This window comes from Pelobates fuscus, chromosome 4 (assembly GCF_036172605.1).
Source record: "Pelobates fuscus isolate aPelFus1 chromosome 4, aPelFus1.pri, whole genome shotgun sequence".
Classification (NCBI taxonomy): Eukaryota; Metazoa; Chordata; class Amphibia; order Anura; family Pelobatidae; genus Pelobates; species Pelobates fuscus.
Window position 1 is genome coordinate 211227947 of NC_086320.1, and position 25328 is coordinate 211253274.

Below are 25328 nucleotides of genomic sequence, written 5' to 3' on the forward strand. Positions count from 1 at the left end.
GGCAGCACACACACACCCTATTTCAGTCAGTAGATGGGGCTGCACACACCCTATTGCAGTCAGTTGAGAGGGGCAACACACACACCCTATTGCAGTCAGTAGATAGGGGCAGCACACACCCTATTTCAGTCAGTAGATAGGGGCAGCACACACCCTATTTCAGTCAGTAGATAGGGGCAGCACACACCCTATTTCAGTCAGTAGATAGGGGCAGCACACACCCTATTTCAGTCAGTAGATAGGGGCAGCACACACCCTATTTCAGTCAGTAGATAGGGGCGACACACCCTATTTCAGTCAGTAGATAGGGGCAGCACACACCCTATTTCAGTCAGTAGATGGGGCGGCACACCCTATTTCAGTCAGTAGATAGGGGCGGCACACCCTATTTCAGTCAGTAGATAGGGGCAGCACACACCCTATTTCAGTCAGTAGATGGGGCGGCACACCCTATTTCAGTCAGTAGATGGGGCGGCACACCCTATTTCAGTCAGTAGGTGTGTCTCTCTCGCTTATTGCCAGCAGGGGGCAGCCGTGTCTCTGCTCACAGTCAGACATGTCTGACAGTGAGGAGGTAGAGCAGCCCAGCCATGCCCGCTCTCGAGTGATCCCCCAGGCCGTGACCGGGCCGGACAGCACTCCTCTGGCTGGTCGCGATGTGCCCCGGCAGTCCACCCGCGCTCCCCCCGGCCTGCTGGCCCTGCCCCCCGGTCTCCCCCTCCGGTTTGACAAGAACATCAAGCAGGCTTTCTATAACACTGGGGCGCTGCTGTTCGCCGCCGGGTGCTGCGGGGCCGCCGTGCTGGTCTACTTCATCCTGGAAGCCTTCCTCAGGCCGCTGCTGTGGGCAGCGCTGTGCGGCACCTTCCTGCATCCCTTTAAGACTTCGCTGACCGGCCTGGGCCGCCGCTGGCTGAACCGGTTACAGCGCCAGGGCTCCCCCATCGTGCTGGCCACCATGCTGCTGCCGGTCAGCTTCGCCAATCACTGCCTGGAAGCCACCGGGGAGTTTGTAGCCCGCAGGCTGCGCTTACTGGTCCCTGTCCTGGCCGGGTTCCCCGCCATATACTGTCTGTACCTGGCATGGAGCTACCTGGGGGTGAGGGAGCTGCTGGCACAGCTGTGCTGTATGATCTGTGGGGCCCTGGAGTACTTCAGCACCCTGTGGGTGAGTAGGGGGCAGCTGGAGTCAACCGGGGGGGGAGAGGGTGTGTGTTGGTCAGACAAGAGAACCAGTTTATAAGTGTGATGGGAGTGGTAGTTCTATAACAGGTGGGAATCTACTTTTTGTCCACCGTTTCCTTAGAGCACTCTTGTTTGTTGTTGACTGTCTTGCCCGTGAAGTCAAGCTAGCCTCCAGTAGTTTAGCTGGCGGAGAACTGGGAGAAAAGTTGGAATGAGCGAAATGTAAACCTCCCATGCCAGCGTTCTCGGATAGTTTATACAAGATCTAATTTATGCTTTGTATATTTGGAGTAATAAGCAACTTGTTTAGTAAACCCTGTATTGTCCTGATTTGTATCTCCTATATCGTTAGTAAATTGATCCCTGATTTTCAAAATGTAGGTACAAGTTGTAAAGCTGTGGCTATAGTTGGATACTTTGTTGTTGTTGTTGTTGTTATTATTTATATATTTTTTTAGATCAGCTGTTTACTTTAAATTTTACCAAGCAGATTTTCAAGCACAACTGACTCGAAAAATTCTGTAAATCAGCTGTAGCTAATAAACCCTGTCTTTAGAAATTCGACTCTCAGTAAAACACAATCCAGTGTGTAAGCAAATCCTTTTGTTCTTTCAGATATATAAACTGTAAGAGCATCTTGCATAGAGATAATTCAAAGTAAACTTCAAATTTTAGGCCAGAATATCTGAATTGGAAAGATTCAAATCAGCAATGCTTTCAGTTCTGCTATTTTAGCTGAAATATGAAAATCACTTTTAAAACACTTTGAATTCTCAACAAATCAATCTTGAAATCTGTATGCTCATATCCACTTTGCTGATCAGGGCCAGTGCAAGGATACTTGCTGCACACCCGGTCATGAATGCAACTACATTCCCTCAGAGGTTTATTCACTAAACTCTGAATTACACTGAAGAGACATTTAGGGAAAGAGGCACACTGAGTAGATATTAAAGGGAAACTATAGTGCCAGAAAAACCAACTTGTTATCCTGGCGCTATAGCGTCCCCCCTCCGTCAAGCGCATCCACCCCTCGTGGTGCCGCAGGGGTTAAAAACCCCTTCTGTCACTTACCTGGATCCAGCACCAATGTCTTTTGTGCTGGCTTGGGTCTGCCTTCGCTCCTCAATGGCCGCGTTCGCAGTGGTATTTCCGTGACACTGGACGTCCCGGTGCATAGCCACTAGAGGAGTTAACCCTGAACGGTAATTATTGCAGTTTCTTAAACATTGCAATAATTACCTTTGCAGTGTCACTTACACAATCTCACTAATACACACAATCCTTCACTGGCATACACACTTACACATTTTAACTCTAATTGTCACTCACTGACATACAGTGTCACTTGCGTGCTCTCTCACTAATACACACACACACACACACACACCCAGTCACTTGTGCGCTCTTTCACTAATGAACACACCCAGAGTCACTTGCGCGCTCTCCTTAACAAACACTGTCACTCAAACACAAAGTCACACTTTATTTACACACACTAACACACTCCCCCCTTTACAAACATGCACACAATAAGCAATCCCCCTTAACGATGCCATACCTGGGTGCTGTGAAGATAAGAGGTCCAGGCAGCAGGATCCAGGATGTTGCTTTTCTTTCTCCTGGGGGAGCAGGAGAGCCTTGCACTGTGAGCACAGGCTACTTCCTGCTCCCTTCACCATGCTTGCAGGGGGCAGCAGGGATACCAGGTCATATCCAGGCTCAGTGCTCTGCTTGGGTTACAGTAAAACCCACTGCCCAAGCAGGTAATCGGCTGCAGAGGGAGCCCAGCAGCTGAATGGCTGTCCAGCACGCCAGCCCCAGACAGCTATAGCAAGGCAGCCCACTGGGAAACCTCTCGGTGGGCACCCTCAGAGGCCGGCGCCACAGGCAAATGCCTTCTTCACCCAATGGTAGCGCCGGCCCTGTACCTTGCTCAAATACCACTTTGCTGATCAAAACACTCTAAGCACTGTAACTGCTGCAGTGCGCTGATTGGTTTTTGTGCCTGAATTCTGAGCCAGTATATATTGTCATATATCATTTTAGAACTGGTGCCTTCCCAGGGTCATGTGTCCGCTTACCTGAAATACTGGGTGCCTCTCTGCATTTTGTTTACTCCTGCAGGAGACTGATGTGTCTGTGCTGCTATGCATGGCTGATACAGCTGACACTCTCAGCCAATGTGTGTGGCCCTTCTTAGGTCAGTAGTGCCAACCTGATCCTCCTACAGGAAAAACTGTCTGGTCACCAGTTCGCCATAAGTACTACAGAGGGCTGTGGTAGTTGTGGTGCATATAGATATGGTGGCAATCTAATTTTCCACTTGTGTATCTTTGGTAGCCTAATACATTCCTGCTGTCCTTAAAGGGACATGCATCACTTGAAACAACATACATTTTTTTTTTTTTTTTAAATCAGCAAGCAAAATACAAACTAAAATAAAGCAAGAAAAACTTTTAAAAGTATGTAATAAACTTAATATAATTCTGGTCAGATGTTATTGTTGGTTACGCCTCTCAGCTAGGGGGTGATTTTTCAGCTTCTCCTCCCTTACCCACCCTTCTACGTTTCAGACCAGTCCACTAATGACTGGAAAAAGCATCATTAGGCAGTAGCAGGAGAGAGAAACTGTCTTCTACTTCTGTCATATGTTGTAAGTGGAAGAGATCTTCCAACCGCACACAAGTAATTGTCAGGTATACTCAATGCACTTTTTTACAGCATTCCCAGGAATTGGTTCAATCAGTAACCCCCCTGTAGTGGAGGTTGGGAATATAAGAAAATATTTTTTTTATTTTTTTTAAACCTTTCAGAGCAAGGCAACGATCTCATTGAAAGTGAAAGCTTTTGAATGAGTTATCTCAAAATGATACATGTCCCTTTTAAGTAAGTGTGTTATTAGATTTTGTAATGGTATCCTTTTAAAGCAATCAGTTTTTGCCAGGTGAGTGAATACCCCAAAAGATATGCGATTTGCTCTCCTTTTTGGAGCCTATTTTATAATGGGCTCCAAACTTTCCGTTTGGTGTCAAATTGTTGGGTAACACCCACTTTAAGAACTAGGAAGAATGTATGCTCCAAGAAAAGATTCCTTCAGTGATAAGGGATTTATACAAATAAACATAAAAACAACCAGTGGTATTATTATAAAAATAAAGTATGTATTAAAAAAAAATCTTCTCCTTTGTCTCATCCAATTCTCATTCAAGACCCAAGAAGAGGGTTGAATTTGCCACCAATTTAAAGGCACTGAAGCAATTATGTTTAGAGCCTACACAACTAAAATGCTCTAACAAATGTGAGTTTTATGTATACTCACTTAACATTCAATGTAAAGTTTGTAAACAATCACACTATTTTATCATTTTGTTTTCATTTTTATATATATAACATTTATTATAGCCACACATCATAAAGGGCCCGGTTGCGTGTTTTAATAGCATGACCGGTGAATGAATGCACAGTGACAGTGTTTTAAAAAAAAAAAAAAAAAAAACTCACCCCCCACAAATCTAATAAAGTGCTTCATAGTGAACACCTATTACAATAATTTAATGAAGGAACATAGTGCCCCTGCGAGTCCCCACTCGTGCACTACAAGTGAGGGCTGGTAAACTAAACAGGGGACCTAGTGTCCCGACACACATTGGCGGTGGGTGGGGACCCTTGGTGACAAAACAGTGGACACCTACTGTCTCCCGTGGCCCCCACCCATTGCTGACCAAGAGTGACAAAAGGGGAGGGCGACCTGTCTACCCCGACCAGCACCAGTGGCGGCGGACGGGATCCCTAAGTGATTAAATGAAGATGAAGAAACCCTACTGTCTACCTCCTGGCCCCCACTCATGAGTGGCGGGTAGGGGCCCTAAATGACAATACTACGGTCTACCCCTGACCACCACCTTTAAGCAAAGGGGGGGGACAAAAGGGGGGACCTACTGTCTCCACCCCTGACCCCCCCCCCCTCCCCCCCTCCCACTCATGTGCAGAGGATGAGAGCCCTAAATGACAAAGGGAGAGGGACCAATTGGCGGTGGGTGGGGTTAATTGTATAAAGTTTCACCCCCCAAGTTGCCCTTAGTCACTTCTCCAAAATAAAATTCTACCTACCCCCCTCACTCTAATAATGGCGAGTGGGGGGGAAATAAACTTATCCCCTAAAAAAAATCATACCTTCCATTAAATGTCGTCTTTTTATAAAAAAAAATAAAAAATATCTTATTTTTAAAGCTTTAGAGGCCAAATAAAAAGCCATAAATCCAGTTGGTGTGTAGGGTCCCCCAACCCTTTTGTCACTTAGGGTTCCCACCCACTGCCAATGGGAGGGGGAGAAAGTAGGGGTTCCCCCATTTTGATACTTGGGATCCCCACCCACTGCCAATAAGTAGAGGGCCAGGGGGAGGGGGAACACTAGGTCCCATGTTTAATAATCCCCACTCGCTGTACGGTGGCCCACTTTATTAGATTTGGGTGTCTTTTTCAGCCACAGGCTGATCACTGTTTAGTAGATATGCCCCATACTCGTGGTATAGCGAGTAGTGGCAGAAGGGAGAGGGATGTTGTACTCCCTTATTTACTGATAGTAAGTCATTTTTAAGTAGTATTGGTAAAGTTTCAGCCTTTTAATAGAAAGCTCCCTAATACTGTGTGGATGGATAGGTCATGGCACAGATTAAATCTGTATTTTTTTCATTCAAATGAAATTCCAAACGGAAAAAATGCCCAAAGTTCGTTCTAACATGAATGCACAAACTGTACACACTGTTTAGGATTAAATTTGGTGAATTCACTAGCGACCTAGTCTAAATGCCGGAAGTTTGAATGGCGAATGAAGCAGCACGAGAACACAGAGCAGAGGTGGTCATTGCGGGAAAAGTTTGACTACAGGAAATGGAGCTGAGTCAAGCTCCTCCATTGGTGAAAGAAGGTCGAGCATAGGAAAAATACACAAGACAAAGTAGTTCCTACTTTTAATGAAAACTAGCTCAGATAGGAAGAAAAGAACATATTTTGAATGCAGAAGAGAAGAGGAAGCAGATGGGGAAAGGTAAATTCAGAATGACAGTGCTGCTTTAAGAGGTTTCAATGCAGATTACAAAAATATTCTGCCTTTCAAAGATGTTTTTTGAATATAAAATCCATAAATATAAATGTAGACATTTTGACATAGCAGATCAGGAAAACATTAAAATACCAAATGCATACTAGATTAAAAGACAACTTAATGCTGTAGTGGTTTTGGTGTTAGGAGTGCCTGCCCCTACCCTCTCCTTCCCCCTCCCCCTTTTAAGTAGTCAAATCATTTTAAAACAGTTTGGGGTTTGCCAGGTTTTTCCACTACAGCATAAGAGAGCAGGAAGCTTTCTGATCAGCTTACTCTTGGCTCAGGAGAAGACTCCTGGTAAGAAGGGAAACTGATCTAAATAGGTTTGATTACCTCCAAGGGGGGAGGGAGTTGCCAGGGCGCTACTGGTACCATAGCCTCTATAAAGCCTGCTATAAACTTCCTCCTATGCTCTTTGTCCCCTCCTCTGTGCCTACTCTGCTTTAGCTCACTCCATGTAGCGTAGGCGGACCGTGGCAGGAGCTTCCCTACCTCATCTGCAAGGAAGCCGCTCTGTGAGCACATTCTGTAAGACTGGGTAGGGGAACTCAAGGTCCTCTCCTGCAGTCTGCCTGCTTGGTGGTGCTATATCAAGTGACTGGCAGGCAGGGAGGCCTGTGCAATGTGCTCCCTTTCTTGTCGGACAACTCTGCGATGCAATCCAATTGTCGCCGACACCCAGTATCACGCCACACTGTTCGGAAAGCTGTGATCTATGCACTCAAACTGCTTCAATAAGCAAAAGTTATTTGGGTGTATATAGTGTTCATTTAAGCTTGTCAATTCCTTTGTTGTCACCTGTGCTCTTTCTGTGGAGGATCCCGCGGTTTCTTAGGATTCTCCATAAACATCAATGATGTACTCTGGCACATGTGGAGGAGCAAGCTGACTATGATGGTGGTGCCTGCGAGGAACTGGTTCAAGTATATGAAATATTTCATTTAAAGGAACACTCCAGTGCAAAACATTGCAAATCACTGTTCACTATGGGGCTTGGTGGGGTACATCTTAAAATTGCAAAAGCTGTTTCTTCACAGGGAAATAACTTCTCATTGAGAAGCCTCTAAATTGGTGTGCTCATCTGCGCACGCACATCTTATGGAGGAGCTAAGAGAGCTGATCTAAAGTCTGTGTGGGAGGAGGCAGGTGCATTCAAGTACAATGTTACATAGCTGAAAAGAGACTTGAGTCCATCAAGTTCAGCCTTCTTCACATTTGTTTTTTGCTGTTGATCCAAAAGAAGGCAAAAAAAAACAGTTTGAAAGACTTCCAATTTTGCAACAAACTAGAAAAAAAAATTCCTTCTTGACCCAAGAATGGCAGTCAGATTAATCTCTGCACTTTTTTTAGTGCCATAATATCCTTCTTTAGAACAGGTGCCCAAAATTACAGAGCATATTTAGTATCTGGTCTTACCAGTGATATATAAAGAGGCAAAATTATATTCCCATCCCAAGAATGAATGCCCTTTTTCATGCATGACAATACCTTACTGGTCTTAGCCACTGCTGATTGTCATTGCACATTGTTGCATAGTTTGTTGTCTATAACAATTCCCAAGTACTCTTCGTGTGTTATCCCTAATTCGCTTCCATTAAGGGTATAGGTTGCTTGTGCATTCTTTACGCCGAAGTGCATAACTTTTAGCATTTTTCAACATTAAATCGCATCTGCCATTTGAGTGCCCAGTCCATCTAAATCCCTCTGCAGCAAAGTAATATCTTGCTCACATTGTATTACTTTACAGAGTTTAGTGTCATCTGCAAACACTGAAACATGACTTTCAATGTTTTTTTCAAGATCATTTATAAACATGTTAAATACGAGTCCCAGAACAGAGCCCTGAGGGGCACCATTTGCCACCTCTGTCGAGCTTGATAGAGACTCTTTGTACTCTATTTTTAAGCCAATGTTCTACCCAAGAACAAGCATTTTCATCTAGACCGATTGAACAATAATCTATTGTGTGGCACTGTATCAAATGCCTTGGCAAAATCCAAATAGATCACATCCACTGCAACACCCTGATCTATACTTCTACTTACTTCTTCGTAGAATGCAATTAGGGTAGTTTGGCATGACCTGTGCTTCTTAAAACCATGCTGACCTTTGCTGATAACCATGTTCTTCTCAAGGAATTCTTGAATATTATCCCTTAATAACCTTTCAAATATTTTTCCAGCCACAGATGTTAAGCTCACAGGTCTATAATTTCCAGGCAAGGATTTTGAATATAGGAACCACATCTGCCTTCCTCCAATCCTCTGGAACACTTCCTGAAGGAAAAGAATATTGAAAGATTAAAAACAGAGGTTCACTTATTTCACTTTTTGATGAATACCGTCAGGCCCTGGAGCTTTGTTTATATTCACTTTCTTTAGTTGATGCAGCAACTTATCTTGACTTAACCAATTACAATTTTTCTGCAAGTTTTTAGCAGCACTCATTTTTGCTTTCATTGGTTTAGGGGATCTTACGGAAGGAGTCTGAAAACCTCCCTGGCTCTTCCATAATTGATTTATAAAAAGGCTGATTGTTTTTTTAATATAAACTGGGCTTAAAATAGGATCCCCCTCACCCAGCACTCTGAAATGCTTTTGTGGTGTGGAGCGGTTCTTTAAATGTATAATAAAATGGGTTTTTTTTGTTTGGTTTTTGTTTTATTATTCCCTCCCACATTTTCATCAAAATCCATTTAATTTCTGGTACAGCTGGGGCACACATTGAACGGGGGAGAAACCGAAACAATGGGATATATGTATAAAAAAAGTATATGTTTAGACAGGCAGAGCAAACATGAGGACAGGGACACAATCCCTAGTGCAGTGTGCCAGCTGTACCCCTGGTTTCCAAGTATACTGCCCCATTTTAAGTACTTTAGACCACATTTACGTACACAATTTTAACCGCTTACCCCAATTGGTTCTTCCTCTCCCTATGTTCTTTCTTTGCTGATTGACCGGTTCAAAGAGCAGGGAAATAAGAATGCTTGATAGGGAGCCACATTAGTGGTAAATACAACAGTGTTGATTTCTACATAAAAAATTTTATTTTTCACATCTCATAAACACACTTTTATTACATATATGGGATTACTAAATCTAGTAATCAAGTCTGGTAATGTATTTTGTCACAATTTATCAAGGTATGTAAGTAATTCAAATTGCTGCTTGGGTTAGAGGTTTGATGGTTTGTTCATCTATAAATTTCTTAACGGTACATGCATCACTTGACAATTATTTTTTAAACCAGCACGCAAACACTTTTAAACAAATACAAAAACCATAAAACAGACAAAAAAAAAAACACCACCTGAATGTATATAATAAACAAATTTAGTAAGATTGCATTGTTGGACACAACTCAGCTAGGGCAATTTCTGCAGCCTCCTTGTCTCTCCTTCCCAATTTCAGACCTGTCAACTAATGACAGAACCAGTGCATCATTGTACCGCAGCAGAAGATAAACCAGGCACAGAAGCCTGCTCTGCAGGAATGACTGATCAGACACCCTCTCTTCTCCCCCCTGTCAGGATGTGGCAAGGCGAAGATATCTTCTAACTGCACATGTGTAAATCTGTCAGTGTCCTGACAGTATTTTTAGGAATATCACACTGGTTCAGTGGCGTACTGCGGGGGGGTGTCTCGCGAGCACTGCCCAATCAAAGCCGCGGCAACGCTCTGATTGGGTCTCGCAAGATACATGGTCTGCAGATCGGAAATGAGGGCCACCAGGCAGCCCCCACTGGACCACCAGGAATTTAAGGTAATTTTTTAGTCCCCCCTGCATCATCACCCCCTCTCCTCATCACCCCCCCCCCTCTCCTCCTCAACCCTCCCTCTCCTCATCACCCCCTCCCTCCCTCTCCTCATCACCCAGACACACACTTATACATGTATGTCTGTGTATCTGTATGTGTTGGTATATGTGTGTCCGTGTATCTGTTTGTGTGTCTGTATGTGTGTGTCTCTATCTGTATGTGTCGCTCTCTGTGTCTGTATGTGTGTGTTTTTATCTATATGTGTGTATCTATGTCTATCTGTATGTGCCAGTGTTTGTCTGTGTATGACTGTTTCTATGTAACTGCATGTGTGTACCTGTGTGTGTGTGTGTGTGTGTATGTATGTATGTATGTATGTATGTATGTATATGTGCATACATCTCAGCATTTCGCCTACACTACACACAAATACAACCCTGCATCCAAATGTCAACCCTACATAAAAGCACACCACCATATTAAAAAACCACGCTACAGAAAAATGTACTCCTGCATTCAAATGCCAATACGTGCAAACACACCCGTACATTCACTCACACATACTCCATACAAAAACATGCTTACATTCAAACACACAAACCGTGCTTGGTGCTAAATACATACATAATTTTTTTATGTAAAATGCTGCCAAATGCTCCAGGTACACCCCTGTACTGGTTAGATCATTGTACTTCCTGTAGTAGGTGTTGAATGCAAAAGAAAGAAGGATCAGTCAAAGTGAGGCAACTGTGTGTTTTTTGTTTTTGTTTTTTTTAACAGATAAAGCTTTAGAATGACTATCTCAAAGTGATGCATGTCCCTTTAACTTAGATACGAATGATTTGGCATTTTCCCAGAGAATTAAATAGTGCTGTGCTACAGAAATCTGATCTGCATCTTTGGAATGGTGTAAAGTTGTTTATTTTTTTCTTCTCTATAGCAAGTCTGAGGTAAATCGTCCAAAAAAATTAGAAACCATGAGGGTTATGTATAAAAGTGTTTTCTGTGAATGTTGTAATGTATTAAAAGTGGACAATCACCATGGAAACAAATGAAACCAGCAAGCACATTCCATTGGTGACTTCACACATTTTACATCTTTAGACCACTTTTTAGAACACTACACATTTATACACAACCACCTGTTTGTGTGATAATTAAAACTAACTGTAATTTTTGAGGATTATTTACTAAATCCCAAATTGTAGTAGATGAAAACAGATTGGCCAAATTTAGACTGAAATGGCTAATAACGAAAGTCTTTAAAATCAGATTTTAATTTTGCTATAACTTTCAATTTAATTTTTTTTTTTTTTTTTTTTTTACAGCAATGTTTAGTGAATTAATCCCTTCGTGTTTCTGAGCAACTTGTTTTCTAAATCTGTTTATTGCTTGTTAAATGTCGGTCCAATATAAAATAACTTAATATGTGCATATAACTTGCTGATTATTTGGATCATTGTGGTACTCTGAATTTCTGTTCAGAAAGGTTAACAAACCATTATCTGGAAATCTAACAATAAGCATGTGGAATTCTCTACCGTGAGAAACCACATCTCGAGGCAGAGAATTCCACATCCTTATTGTTAGATTTCCAGACAATGGTTTGTATTGGCCCTGGATAGATGTGTGTAATGTTTATCATATCCCCTCTGATGTGCAGTTTTTCTAAACTAAAGAGATTGAAGTTGATTAATCTTTCTTGACCCTAGAATGGCAGTAACAGAGGTTTGCCTTCTGTTGGATCAACAGCAAAAACCATATGTGAGGAAGGTGGAACTTGACAGACACATGTCTCTTTTCCGCCCATGTAACTATCAAAATCAGCCCCATGAAGTGACTTATAACAATGGTTTAGTTTCTGAGAAGCTGAGTTTCCAATCTACAAGTCTTTTAATGGCATTGCATTTAATATGTATGTGTGTGTGTATATATATATATATATATATATATATATATATATATATATAGATATATAGATATATCCATATCGGTGGTTGAAATCTTTCCCTGTATTCTCGCTGCATGCAACTTCACATTGTAAATTTCATAATTCTTGCAGTGTGTGTGCATTGTTTTGTGTGATGCCGAGTAGCTTCTGTGCAGCTCTCTTTCTTAGGTAGCAAAAGCCTTCCTGTACTATATACCTAGCTTCACCATTTCCTTTAAACCTCAAGAACCAGGTTAAGGTTAAACCAATGTGGTGTTTTTTTTTTTATTTTTTGTTTTTTTTTTTTTATTTATTTTTCTCTCATAAGCACACCTCTCACATTGCTTATTAAACCAAACAGACCTGTTTTAATTTGAAATATGTACGTATTTATTGGATGTTATTCCAGCTTCCTTTTTATGTGCTAAATAAATGTAGTAGAATAAATGTTAAATTTGTTTGTTTTATTCAAAAAAAGTATTTTTTTTTTTTTTTTTGCTTTACAAAAGTATGTATACTGTGTAGGAATTCCAATAAATTTCAACTCCATCAGACCATACACAAGACAAAATTAAGAACACTTTTCATTATATACAAGACATATTTTGCAAAAGGTGGAACTTCATAGAGCTTATGCCTGGGTATCTTCATTGCGAGATCTATATTGTGCTTCTTTCTGACTCTTTACATATAGTCCTCATTCGCAAGGACTTATGGTATGCTCTTCACATACATTTAGTAGATCCATGTAGATCCCATACTCTTGCTGGAACATTTTTATATATATATATATATATATATATAGTGACAGTGTTGGGAATGGTGGTCAGGGGTGTATATCTGGCACCCAGACTTTTGCACAGCCATTATCCTGACGTGGGTAAGCACATGCAGCCCCAGGGAAAGTTAAGTTTAAATGTAGGTTTTTTTGTTCCATGTTGTTATTTGGGTCCCTGGGGTGGAGTTTTTCGGAAGAGCAGGGTGGGCCGATTCTCCACGCACTGTCAGAGTGGCTGTGCATGAGTCCAGCCCAGGTTTTCTAAGGAGTTCTGGCTAACTGCCTAACGAGGTCATTAGCCTCACCTGTAGGGGCTGTGAGCAGCTATATAACTGCAGTTAAAGCAGGGTGGAGTGAGGAAAGTGTTTTGTGGAAAAGGAAGGTTTACCAGCATGGGACTTTTATTCATAAATACTTTCTTTATTCTTTGTACACTACTATGGTGTAGCAGTTAGCAGGTCAACCTTTGCTCTCCCAAATTTCATAGGTCTGTTGATCTAGTATTGGTTAGTTCTCCCTTTTTTCTTCAGAGGCCAGGATAGCTTAAATGTTAACTTGTTAAATGATGTTTGATGTAGAAAGCTAACATCCACTAGGATGGCATGGGATAGCTTGTATAAAACAAAGCAGCCTGCTCCCTTGTGTGCACTTACCCGCAGGCTCCTACTATGACTGGTGTAAGATATGAATTTCTTTTATGCTCTTTCCTTTGTTTTCCCCTAAGTTTTTATTAATTTAACTGTAATTATAACAAGAAGAGGCACAGACAACAAACACAAAAGAGTGTGTAAGTAAAACTTGTTGCTGCAGTAAAGTTGAAAGAATAATGGTAAACTAGAGGAATGACAAACTGTGGACGAAACACCGGTGAGAAGAGGGAAAAAAAAGATGAATAAATGAAAAATTTAGTAGGACAGTAAAGGTAGTGTATGCCTAAGACCCAAGGTCTAGGTAACACAAGTGAGATACAGATCTCAGAAGTCTGCTAAAATTAATAATCTTTAATTAGGTATACTTAACCATGAACAAATAAAACAACATAAATGTGAATACTTAAAGTAAAAAATCACCCAAAACGGTGCAAGAGGAGATTGAAAGGGGCTCAGGGAGTAATGGATGAGGTATCAACTTAGGCAAAAGTGCTCTAGATGTATACTCATTACTAGGGAATATAAATGGGAGGTACCAATGTACACTTAACTACCCGGTTAAATCGTAAACAGAACCAAACCCTTAAAACTGTGAAGGGAAGTAACCGCTAGTATGATACTCCAACTGTGGAGTGCAGCATAGAACCACAGAAGTGTATATTCGTATGGAGGTATAGATACAATGAGCTCTTAACAATATAACACTTCAAGGTATTGCAATAGGTAATGTTACATACTTGCTTAGAGGCCACAAGTGGATCATGTGGCCATCACAAAGTTACACTAGAGGGTACTGCAACTTAAAATGGTACAGAAATATTCATATGGCCACACCTGTATAGCTAGATGCAGGACAGTAACATTAAGTACATGGTAGATAGTGTAGATTTGGGATACTTAGATGTTCCCCTATTAAATATCAACAGACTCAACACTACTTAGAACTAACCCCAGTGCTGTATGCACTGACTGGTAGATAGTGTAGAATTGGGATACTTAGATGTTCCCCTATTGAATATAAACGGACTCAATACTACTTGGAACTAGCCACAGTGCTGTATGCACTGACTGGTCAAAGCAAGGCTAATAAAGTCGTATTGCACACTTAGTCTATCTTAGCTGGAATCCAACAGATAGTAGTAATCATAGTACAACTCCCTTCTTCCCTCCAAAAAATCTCCAAACAGGCCCCAGCTCCTCTTGTCCTAATACAACACCCCTAACATAGTGAAGTGAAAAATCGTGAGGAAACCGTGATTATAAAATCATCTAAATTCTCTGCATGTCTGCCTAACGCGTTTCGGCGCTGTACAAAGCGCCTTTCTCAAAGGCTGTCATTATGACAGCCTTTGAGAAAGGCGCTTTGTACAGCGCCGAAACGCGTTAGGCAGACATGCAGAGAATTTAGATGATTTTATAATCACGGTTTCCTCACGATTTTTCACTTCACTATGTTAGGGGTGTTGTATTAGGACAAGAGGAGCTGGGGCCTGTTTGGAGATTTTTTGGAGGGAAGAAGGGAGTTGTACTATGATTACTACTATCTGTTGGATTCCAGCTAAGATAGACTAAGTGTGCAATACGACTTTATTAGCCTTGCTTTGACCAGTCAGTGCATACAGCACTGTGGCTAGTTCCAAGTAGTATTGAGTCCGTTTATATTCAATAGGGGAACATCTAAGTATCCCAATTCTACACTATCTACCAGTCAGTGCATACAGCACTGGGGTTAGTTCTAAGTAGTGTTGAGTCTGTTGATATTTAATAGGGGAACATCTAAGTATCCCAAATCTACACTATCTACCATGTACTTAATGTTACTGTCCTGCATCTAGCTATACAGGTGTGGCCATATGAATATTTCTGTACCATTTTAAGTTGCAGTACCCTCTAGTGTAACTTTGTGATGGCCACATGATCCACTTGTGGCCTCTAAGCAAGTATGTAACATTACCTATTGCAATACCTTGAAGTGTTATATTGTTAAGAGCTCATTGTATCTATACCTCCATACGAATATACACTTCTGTGGTTCTATGCTGCACTCCACAGTTGGAGTATCATACTAGCGGTTACTTCCCTTCACAGTTTTAAGGGTTTGGTTCTGTTTACGATTTAACCGGGTAGTTAAGTGTACATTGGTACCTCCCATTTATATTCCCTAGTAATGAGTATACATCTAGAGCACTTTTGCCTAAGTTGATACCTCATCCATTACTCCCTGAGCCCCTTTCAATCTCCTCTTGCACCGTTTTGGGTGATTTTTTACTTTAAGTATTCACATTTATGTTGTTTTATTTGTTCATGGTTAAGTATACCTAATTAAAGATTATTAATTTTAGCAGACTTCTGAGATCTGTATCTCACTTGTGTTACCTAGACCTTGGGTCTTAGGCATACACTACCTTTACTGTCCTACTGTATATAATACAAGGGTTACCCCCTATTGAGATACGATCTGGACACACTTACCCTATCCCCGCAAGGGGGTACTTTCTTTTTCTTAAATGAAAAATTTGAATCAGACTCTCCAAAGTAAAGCGAAAAGCCAGTTGTCAATAACAGATGACTGTTCATCAACCAGTTCCCCACCCATTTGCCTCTATTGTGCTCAACATTTCACTAGGTTTCTGGGCACTACAGTCTGCAAAGTACTTTAGCCAGGGGTCTTGAGTTTATAGAAAGAGCCAGAGATGTTATGAAAGAGCAGTAATTTTTTTTTTTTTTTTTGGTCTGCTGGGTGTCCCTTGAGTTGATTGGCAATGTCCATTCTTAAATTGGCACAAATGTGCCACATCAGCTTATTAGGTTAGCTGAATGGACTAGATGTCTGGGTTCAAAGGCCTGTACTAGTTGGGTAAGATTACAACTCCGCCATGTGGATACAGGTCCACAAAAAAAAATCTAATAAAATTACATTCTTGGTAATTCTCCTGAAATTATTCTTGCATCTTGTTGGAGTGGCCACCACTATTGAAGTGTTTGTTTGTGTTAGGAGTGCAGTTGTGGTAAGTCGAAAGAGACCCTGGTGCACTTACATGTCCTAGGTGAAGCACACTCTTCAGTTATCTGGTATACTGTGGCTGTGTGTGGACAGTCAGATAATGTAAATTAAAGAAAAAAAATTATGCTGAATAAAAATCCATCTATCATACTTACCAGGGCTACATTTTCACTCGCTAGTTGAAATTTTGAGCCATGTATATAGCACAGCCCACAGCTAACTTTTATTTAACTATTGGATTGTGGAAAACTACAGAGTTGACATTTCACTGTATTGTCTGCAAGTAATGCAGGGATCTGTGGGTGGATTAGTATATCCTAAAACAATGCTTTTTATATTTCCTATGGACACTTTAAAGGACACTCCAAGTGATATGCATCACAGTAGCATCCACATGAATGTCAGGACCCAAGGTTTCCCAGCAAAACCTTGCCCAAAGTACAACACTGCCTCCATCTGTCTGCTTTCTTCCCATAGTGCATACTGCTGCCATCTCTTCCCCAGATAAACGACACACACACACACAACGGTCAAGTCTTGGTTCCACACGTGCATCAGTGAGCCTTAGGCGCCCATGACCCTGACGCCGGTTATCCTTCCTTGCACGGCTTTTGGTAGGTACTAACCACTACATAATGGGAACACACCACAAGATTTGCAGTTTTGGCGATGATCAGACCCAGTCATCTAGGCCTTTGTCAAAGTCACTCAGATCTTTTCACTTGCCCATTGTTCCTGCTTCCAACACATGAAATTCAAGAACTAACTGTACACTTCCTGCCTTATATATCCCACCTCTTGACAGTTGCCATTGTAACAACATAATCTTTATTCGTTTCACCTGTCTCTGGTTTTAATGTTGTGGCTGATTACTGTATCTGTACATTATTTCAGCTGGAGGATGGATCTAGCCTCCTGTTGCCATAATGAAGCATGAGTCTATATGCCACTCCGTGGTCCTTTTGTTTTAATGAAGCTCTATGTATATCCCTGGAGTTTCTCCATCCTGAATCCGGATGTAAAACCCCAAATATCATAATTTAGCATTCTATTACTGCATCTTCAAAAAAAGATTTCCACATAGAGCAGAAACCATACTCACTCAAGGACGCCACACAAGTTGCTTACTGAACTGAGGTTGGCACTACCTACATTATCATTAGAAATAGCAAGGAAGATCTTGGCAAAGAAGATCTCAGCGTCACGCAGCTTTAATGGAACAGTATATACAATAAAACAACCAGCAATGTTTCTACCTCAAACTTGACAGGTCAAAACAATGCTGTTTTTGTTTTGTTTTTAAATCTACATGTCTAATGGACTAAAGTGGCAGTCCAGCCTACTTCTCCGTCATGCTTGTTCTATCACAAAAAAAAATTAAATTAGCGGTTAGATTCATTTGGGGACCCTGCTTAGACCTGAACATTGGAATGGAAAAACTCTGGCTTCCGTTTTACCAATCAGATTTAATTTGCAACAATTGGGAGTAGTTCATGTCCTGCCTCATAGTGTTTGTGCCAGCTAGGTAAAGTGTGTGTTTATTTGTGAGTGAGATGTGTGCTGGCTGTGTACAAAATGTGGCGATTTGTTCCTGTATATAATGTGTGTGTGTGGTATATTGCCTAGGCACTGATGCAGCAGGCCTGCTGCCTGCCTATGGCAATGCTAAAGAACAAAAATAAACTGCCTGCCCAATGCCCAGGCATCAGGCAATATAAATTTCAAGTCCCTACCAAATCTCTGCTGCTTGATTTGTCATTTATTTTTCTTCCTAAAGTTTATAGTAACAATGTTTTTCATAAGTCTACTGAGGGCCTGTTATTTTAGTAAAAAGGAGGTGGCCTCTTGGAAATACTTATACTGACCAACAAATATTGCTGGTGAAAAGAAATTTGCAAGATAGTCTCATTTACTCCAAGGCAAGAAGGTATGTGGATACCTTACTTTCAGTAAACTTTTGTTATGGTCTTGCACACAGACTTATGGAACAGTTCGAGTTGGAAAATTCAAATAGCTGCAGTCAAATATCTTAAAATGTGAAGGTGTATCGTATTATAGTGGTTATGGTGCAAAGGCTCTACGAGTGCAGTCCTTCTGGGTTTTTGCCAGACATTTTTCAATAAAATTGACCAGATACAATGTGTATTGGCACTCAGAGCCCACACCTCACCTTCCTTATTATACTTTCAAAATATCTGTGCAGGTAAGCAGACTTTGACTGCAATAAATCTCTGTTAAACCCTTCAGCATCCATGAATTAACTCAGGCTTCTGTATTACAGGGAATTTGTGTTCTTTTTGTGTGGGCAATAGATAATCACAATTGTACACATCAGTAGTTGCAATTGGCTAGTTTTCCCCCCAGAATTATTGGGAGTATATAACGTAAGCAAAATGGGACAGAGGACAATGCATGTTCACTTGAAAACATTCCCTATGTAGATATGATGAGGCTACGAATGACAAGAGAGATGTGGGTAGGATTTGGACAGAATGAGGGGAAAGGTTAAAGACCTTACTTATGGTTTACGTTTTGTTCTAGATTTGGACACTGGTAATAGGCTACGCTCTAGCAGTGTCATTCAAGTGGAATCCAGGAACCCAGCGTTATCTCACAGCAATATCAATACCTGTCTGGCTCATACTGCTTTTTCATTTAGGTAAGCACCATTTATGCACTATCAGTATTTTATTTTTTAACTTTTCCCATGATTTATTTGGATGTTTCATAACAAACAATATACAACTAACCTATACAAAACGTATGTCAAGGCACCATTTTGTCCAGTGTGGAAGCCACCATAACCTGCTCATTGCCACTCAAGTTGTTCTCCTTCACCATAGACCTATGTTGTGAATACACACACACAGCACTGTTTTTTTCTCTGCTCAGAGTGCTTACATTACTCGGGTTAACTGAAAATGAAGTTTTGTGAAAATTACAAAATTAAACAGGTAAGTTTCCAGGTGGTGCTTTCCTAGCACTGTGACCTTTACAGTAATCTATAAAAGTTATGGCATTTGGAGTGCCCATTTAACATTAGTTTCACAATAAAGTAGACTCGAAAGCAACAGCAATATATACTGGTTGAAAAATATGAGGAGGAACTATGTGATAGAGCAGGTGTAGGCAACCGCCAAATGTTGTGGACTAGATCTCCCATGATGGTCTCCTAGCCATAATCTTTTAAAAGCATCATGGATATTTACGGGGTAATCAATATTACAAATAATATATTATAAAAAAAATTATCACAAATTAATTTAATATTATTTTTATTTAAATACAAAAAAATTATATTTTGACATTGTTTCTCTTCAATTGATTTAAAGCTGAGATTTACCCACTATTTTAACTCTTACAGACCCTGGAGTACATTTATTAGAGGACTTGTATTCCACACATTAATCACAACCGATTTTATAAAAACATAATTTAATGTGACAATAATTAATAATATGTAACATGCATGACAATAATCATTGAATATTTAGGTATAACAATAGTATAAATATGGCAACAATTATGGCACAGTAAGCACAACTAAAAATAATTTATAAATCGCTTAAGGATGATGAGATTGTTGGTGTACATAGAAATTATCCACCAATAGATCAGGATACTTAGCAAGTATTAGTACAGGTTTTCAAGATATATGAATATCAGATAGCTTATTAGCAACAATATCCAGCAACATAAAGTTAGTTTAATTTCTAAAGGAGTTACATACAAAAGTTACAATGCTTACTCTAGAATTGAATTAACGGTTATTTCAACATAGATGCATACTTCAGCAATGTTACAGGAAACCTTCAGAATGCTACTTTAGAATTCCTTTACACAGAGCTTGCAACTTAAAGTCGTAAAAACTAGATACCGGCAGGCAAAATCACACAGAGAATCAACTCACTAACTGCTGGCTACAATTCTTACATACTAAACACTTAAACTTAGCAAATTAAAATATACAGTGTTTCTCACTCAATAGTCATCTTAAGAATTTTCTTTTCCATCCAGTAACCAGAAGAACATATCTAACATACCGTATATACTCGAGTATAAGTCGAGTTTTTCAGCACATTTTTTGTGCTGAAAAACCCTCACTCGACTTATACTCGAGTTAATGTCTGTATTATGGCAACTTACATTGCCATAATACAGACAAGGACCGCCGGGCTCATTACAAGCCCGGCGGTCCTGTTGGGGGGCTGGCAGAGAGCATTAACTTACCTTCCTGCAGCTCCTGTCAGCTCCCTTCTCCTCCGTGCAGCTCCTCTGTCAGCTCCCACTGTAAGTCTCGCGAGAGCCGCGGCGAGACTTACAGTGGGAGCTGACAGAGGAGCTGCACGGAGGAGAAGGGAGCTGACAGGAGCTGCAGGAAGGTAAGTTAATGCTCTCTGCCAGCCCCCCCTCCTACACAGCCCATACACTGGACCACCAGGGAGTGAGAGCCCCCCTCCCTGGCAAGCTAACAAGCAGGGAGGGGGGACGAAAATTAAATCAAACATAAAAAAAAAAAAAAATATATAAAAAAAATATATATATAATAAAATAAAAAATGTATAATAAAAATGCCCTCCTCCCACCCAGTTCTCACACACACACACACACACACACACACACACACACACACACACACACACACACACACACACACAATCTGCATTCTACACACACTCATACAAACACACACTCTGCATTATATACACACACACTCATACAAACAATCTGCATTCTACACACACTCATACAAACACACACTGCATTATATACACACACACTCATACAAACAATCTGCATTCTACACACACTCATACAAACACACACACACTGCATTATATACACACACACTCGTACAAACACACACACTCTGCATTATATACACACACACTCATACAAACAATCTGCATTCTACACACACTCATACAAACACACACACTCTGCATTATATACACACACACTCATACAAACAATCTGCATTCTACACACACTCATACAAACAAACACACACTGCATTATATACACACCCACTCGTACAAACACACACACTCTGCATTATATACACACACACTCATACAAACAATCTGCATTCTACACACACTCATACAAACAAACACACACTGCATTATATACACACACACTCGTACAAACACACACACTCTGCATTATATACACACACACTCATACAAACAATCTGCATTCTACACACACTCATACAAACAAACACACACTGCATTATATACACACACACTCGTACAAACACACACACTCTGCATTATATACACACACACTCATACACACAATCTGCATTCTACACACACTCATACAAACACACACTCTGCATTATATACACACACACTCATACAAACACACACTCTGCATTATACACACACACACTCATACAAACAATCTGCATTCTACACACACTCATACAAACACACACACACACTGCATTATATACACACAGTGTGTGCGTATATAATGCAGAGTGTGTGTGTTTGTATAAGTGTGTGTGTAGAATGCAGATTGTTTGTATGAGTGTGTGTGTGTATAATGCAGAGTGTGTTTGTATGAGTGTGTATATAATTCTAAAAATCACAGAATTTCATAGCCCCAAGTTTTACCCTCGACTTATCCACGAGGCATAGCATATTTCACAATTGTTGGTCACAAAACTGCCCTCGACTTATACATGAGATCGACTTATACACGAGTATATACGGTAGCTTAAATGCTGCCGATAAATAACTTTTGTGATTAAAGATTGACGATCTCTAAATTCAGATAGCTCAATATAGCTGGATATGCTAAACTTGGCAATTTACTTGCGATTTTATAGGATTCTCTTTCAGCTGCTGAATGAATGTTGAATTATATAAAATCCCTCAGCTAAATATGATTTCAAAAGTTTGAAATCTTATCAGCATTATACAGATATATTTCTGCTTTTAGTAAAATTAAATTACATCAGAATATTTGCTTGCTTGGTAGAAAATTCTTTAGGCTTACCGTATATACTCGAGTAGAAGACTAGTTTTTCAGCACATTTTTTGTGCTGAAAAACACTCACTCGTCTTATACTCGAGTCAGTTGTCTGTATTATGGCAATTTTCATTGCCATAATACAGACAAGGACCGGGGGCTGGCAGGAAGCTGTAACTTACATTCACCGCAGCTCCTGTCAGCTCCCTTCTCTCTCCTCCGTCCGTGCAGCTCCCAGGTCAGCTTCCTCTGCAACTCTCGCGAGAGCCGCGGGGTCAGAGCGTTGCCAAGGGTTACCGTGGCAATGCTCCGCGCGGCCGCGAGACTTGCAGAGGGAGCTGACCTGGGAGCTGCACGGACGGAGGAGAGAGAAGGGAGCTGACAGGAGCTGCGGTGAAGGTAAGTTACAGCTTCCTGCCAGTCCCCCTCCTACAGCCCATCCACTGGACCACCAGGGAGTGAGAGCCCCCTCCCTGGCCAGCTAACAAGCAGGGAGGGGGGACGAAAAAATAAATAAAAAAAATAATAATAAAATAAAAAAATAATAATAATAAAAAATAATAACATTAAACAAAATATATGGGGCGGAGCCTGCTACTAGACCCGAGCGGACGCCATTTCGCTAAGCTCCCAACTTCCAAAACTACATCCACGAACATCAAAGTATCCAGCACCCATCCAGCCTTGCCAATTACAATTCACTGCACCACCCGATGCCTTTCTTTCAGCCGCAACGGCTGCAGAAGAGGAGACGGAAAAACGGGGCCTACCAAACACCAGCGATCCCCGGCCTCGCGGAAATCCTGTGCGGACACCCGACAGAGTTCAGGAACGACCACTATCTGTGGGACCAACCCATCGTCCCTGCTCACACACCAGCCATGGGGCGCCGCTCTCAAAAACCGCAAGGTACACCTCCGGACAGGGATATAGGGGCCATGCTACAACGGCCTACTAACTCCAAGCCAGCTGCCACAGCAGACAGGCCGGACCCCGCCCAGGCACCCAATACAGCTCAACAGAGCCCCAATCTAACTGGCCTGCTGTCTCAGACACGACAGACGGACAAGGCAACCCACATGAAACCACCAGACCCTACCCCCCCTGAGCACTCCCTGACGCCACCACATACAAGGCCCCAAATCCAGGCAAACCAGGGCTCTGACCCTCAGGAGCACACCCAGGCACTGCAGCAGATGAGTGCACACACCACTACACTGCACAGACCTGACTCCCCAGGGCCTTCACAAGAGCCACGGGCACCACCACCGGAGTCCACAGATGACTCAGCCCCAACCACCAAACGAGATCTCAAAATCCTTCTAACAGAGATCCACAAACTCCTTGCCGCAGACTCAGCCATCCTTAAGACTGAACTACACACAGTCGCAGAAAGGGTGCGAAACACGGAGGAAGAAGTGGTGAAAGTCCACACTCACATGACCCAAATGGAAGACACCATCAAACAAATACAGCAACAACATACCTACCTGGCAATTAAAATGTCAACCATTGAAGACAGACAGCGCCGCTCCCACATCAAGATCCGGGGCATACCTATGACGATATCTGCAGACGAGCTGCCACACTATGTCAGGCGCCTGCTGACTACCGTGCTGCCACACTCACTCGCAAAGAAAATCACAATAGACGGAGTATACCGCTTAACCAGCGCCCCTCACCTAAAAAACCCACCGGCCAGAGATGTCATCCTCAGATGCGTCACTGTACAAGACAAACTACACATAATGGCGGGGCTGAAAGGCAAGACACCACTGCTATTTGAGGACTCCTCATTAACATTCTTCCAAGACCTATCTAAAGCCACCCTCTTGTGGCGCAAAACCTATGGTCCGCTCACCACACAACTACGCTCCGCAAACATAGCTTACAGGTGGGGCGCAAACGGAACTTTGGAGATCACACACAAAGAAACAACACATGTTCTAACTTCGGTGGAGGAAGCAACACCCCTCCTAGATACCCTGGGACTATCTAACCCCACTAACGCGACACGGAACAGAACTCAGACGAGGGCCTGGATCCCTGAGAACTATTCCCCGTTTGAACCGGGACAAGGCGGATCACGACAACCGGTGCCGTGAAGGATATGAAACGACACCACGAACCCTACCAACACAATAGTGGCATACCTTTCATGCTGGAACTATAATGTTTACTTTATGTTTTAGTTGGTTATTCATTAATATTTTTCTGTTCACTTTTTCAACACCACAACAACCAGCACAACCTGTACACACACACTTGGCGACAAGAAACCCGACATCCCCCCCCCCCCCCGCTGCCCCCTTGGTTAGGGGTGATCACTCAATGCAAAACGCCACCTGCGGCAGATCCCCTCACTCAGCACGACATGAAGAACTAGACAATTGAACACAGCTTTACTGCAACACAGACACCATAAGCATGTCAACACACCACCGCTCACGCGGAGCGCTAATAGCAACAAACCCACAACCCGCAGGTACTGGCACTGATACCAAACATAAGGCTTCACCCTAAATGCACGAAACATACTGACTCACCTAAACAGTGCATCATTTAATGTTTAATATGTTGATGTTATTTCTGAATGTTATTGCTTGACCCAAAATTGGTGCGAAACTTAAACAAAATTGTATCTCTATTGTATATTTGGGGCACTTACGTGCACACCTGTATGCGAAACTACAATATCAAGCACCAAAAACGAAAAATAAAGAATTAAAAAAAAAAAAAATATATATATTATAATAATAATTAAATAATAATAATTAATAAAATGCCCACCCCCACCAATGCTCTGCACTCTCTCACACACACACTGCACTCTCACACACACACACTGCACTCACACACACTGCACTCTCACACACACACACACTGCACTGCATTCATTATATACACACACTGCATTCATACACACACTGCA

At 41.6% G+C, this 25328-nt stretch overlaps 1 protein-coding gene across 2 annotated transcripts in view; it reads left to right on the forward strand.

Moving 5' to 3' along the window:
* Positions 1-511: 511 nt before the first annotated feature.
* TMEM245 (transmembrane protein 245) overlaps positions 512-25328 on the forward strand; it is an 83286-nt gene continuing 58469 nt past the window's right edge. For both annotated transcript variants that reach the window (XM_063451881.1, XM_063451882.1), the window contains exons 1-2: positions 512-1168; positions 18956-19073. In XM_063451881.1, the coding sequence (XP_063307951.1) occupies positions 557-1168; positions 18956-19073 (730 nt within the window). In that variant the 5' untranslated portion in view covers positions 512-556. The remainder of the gene's footprint in view (positions 1169-18955; positions 19074-25328) is intronic.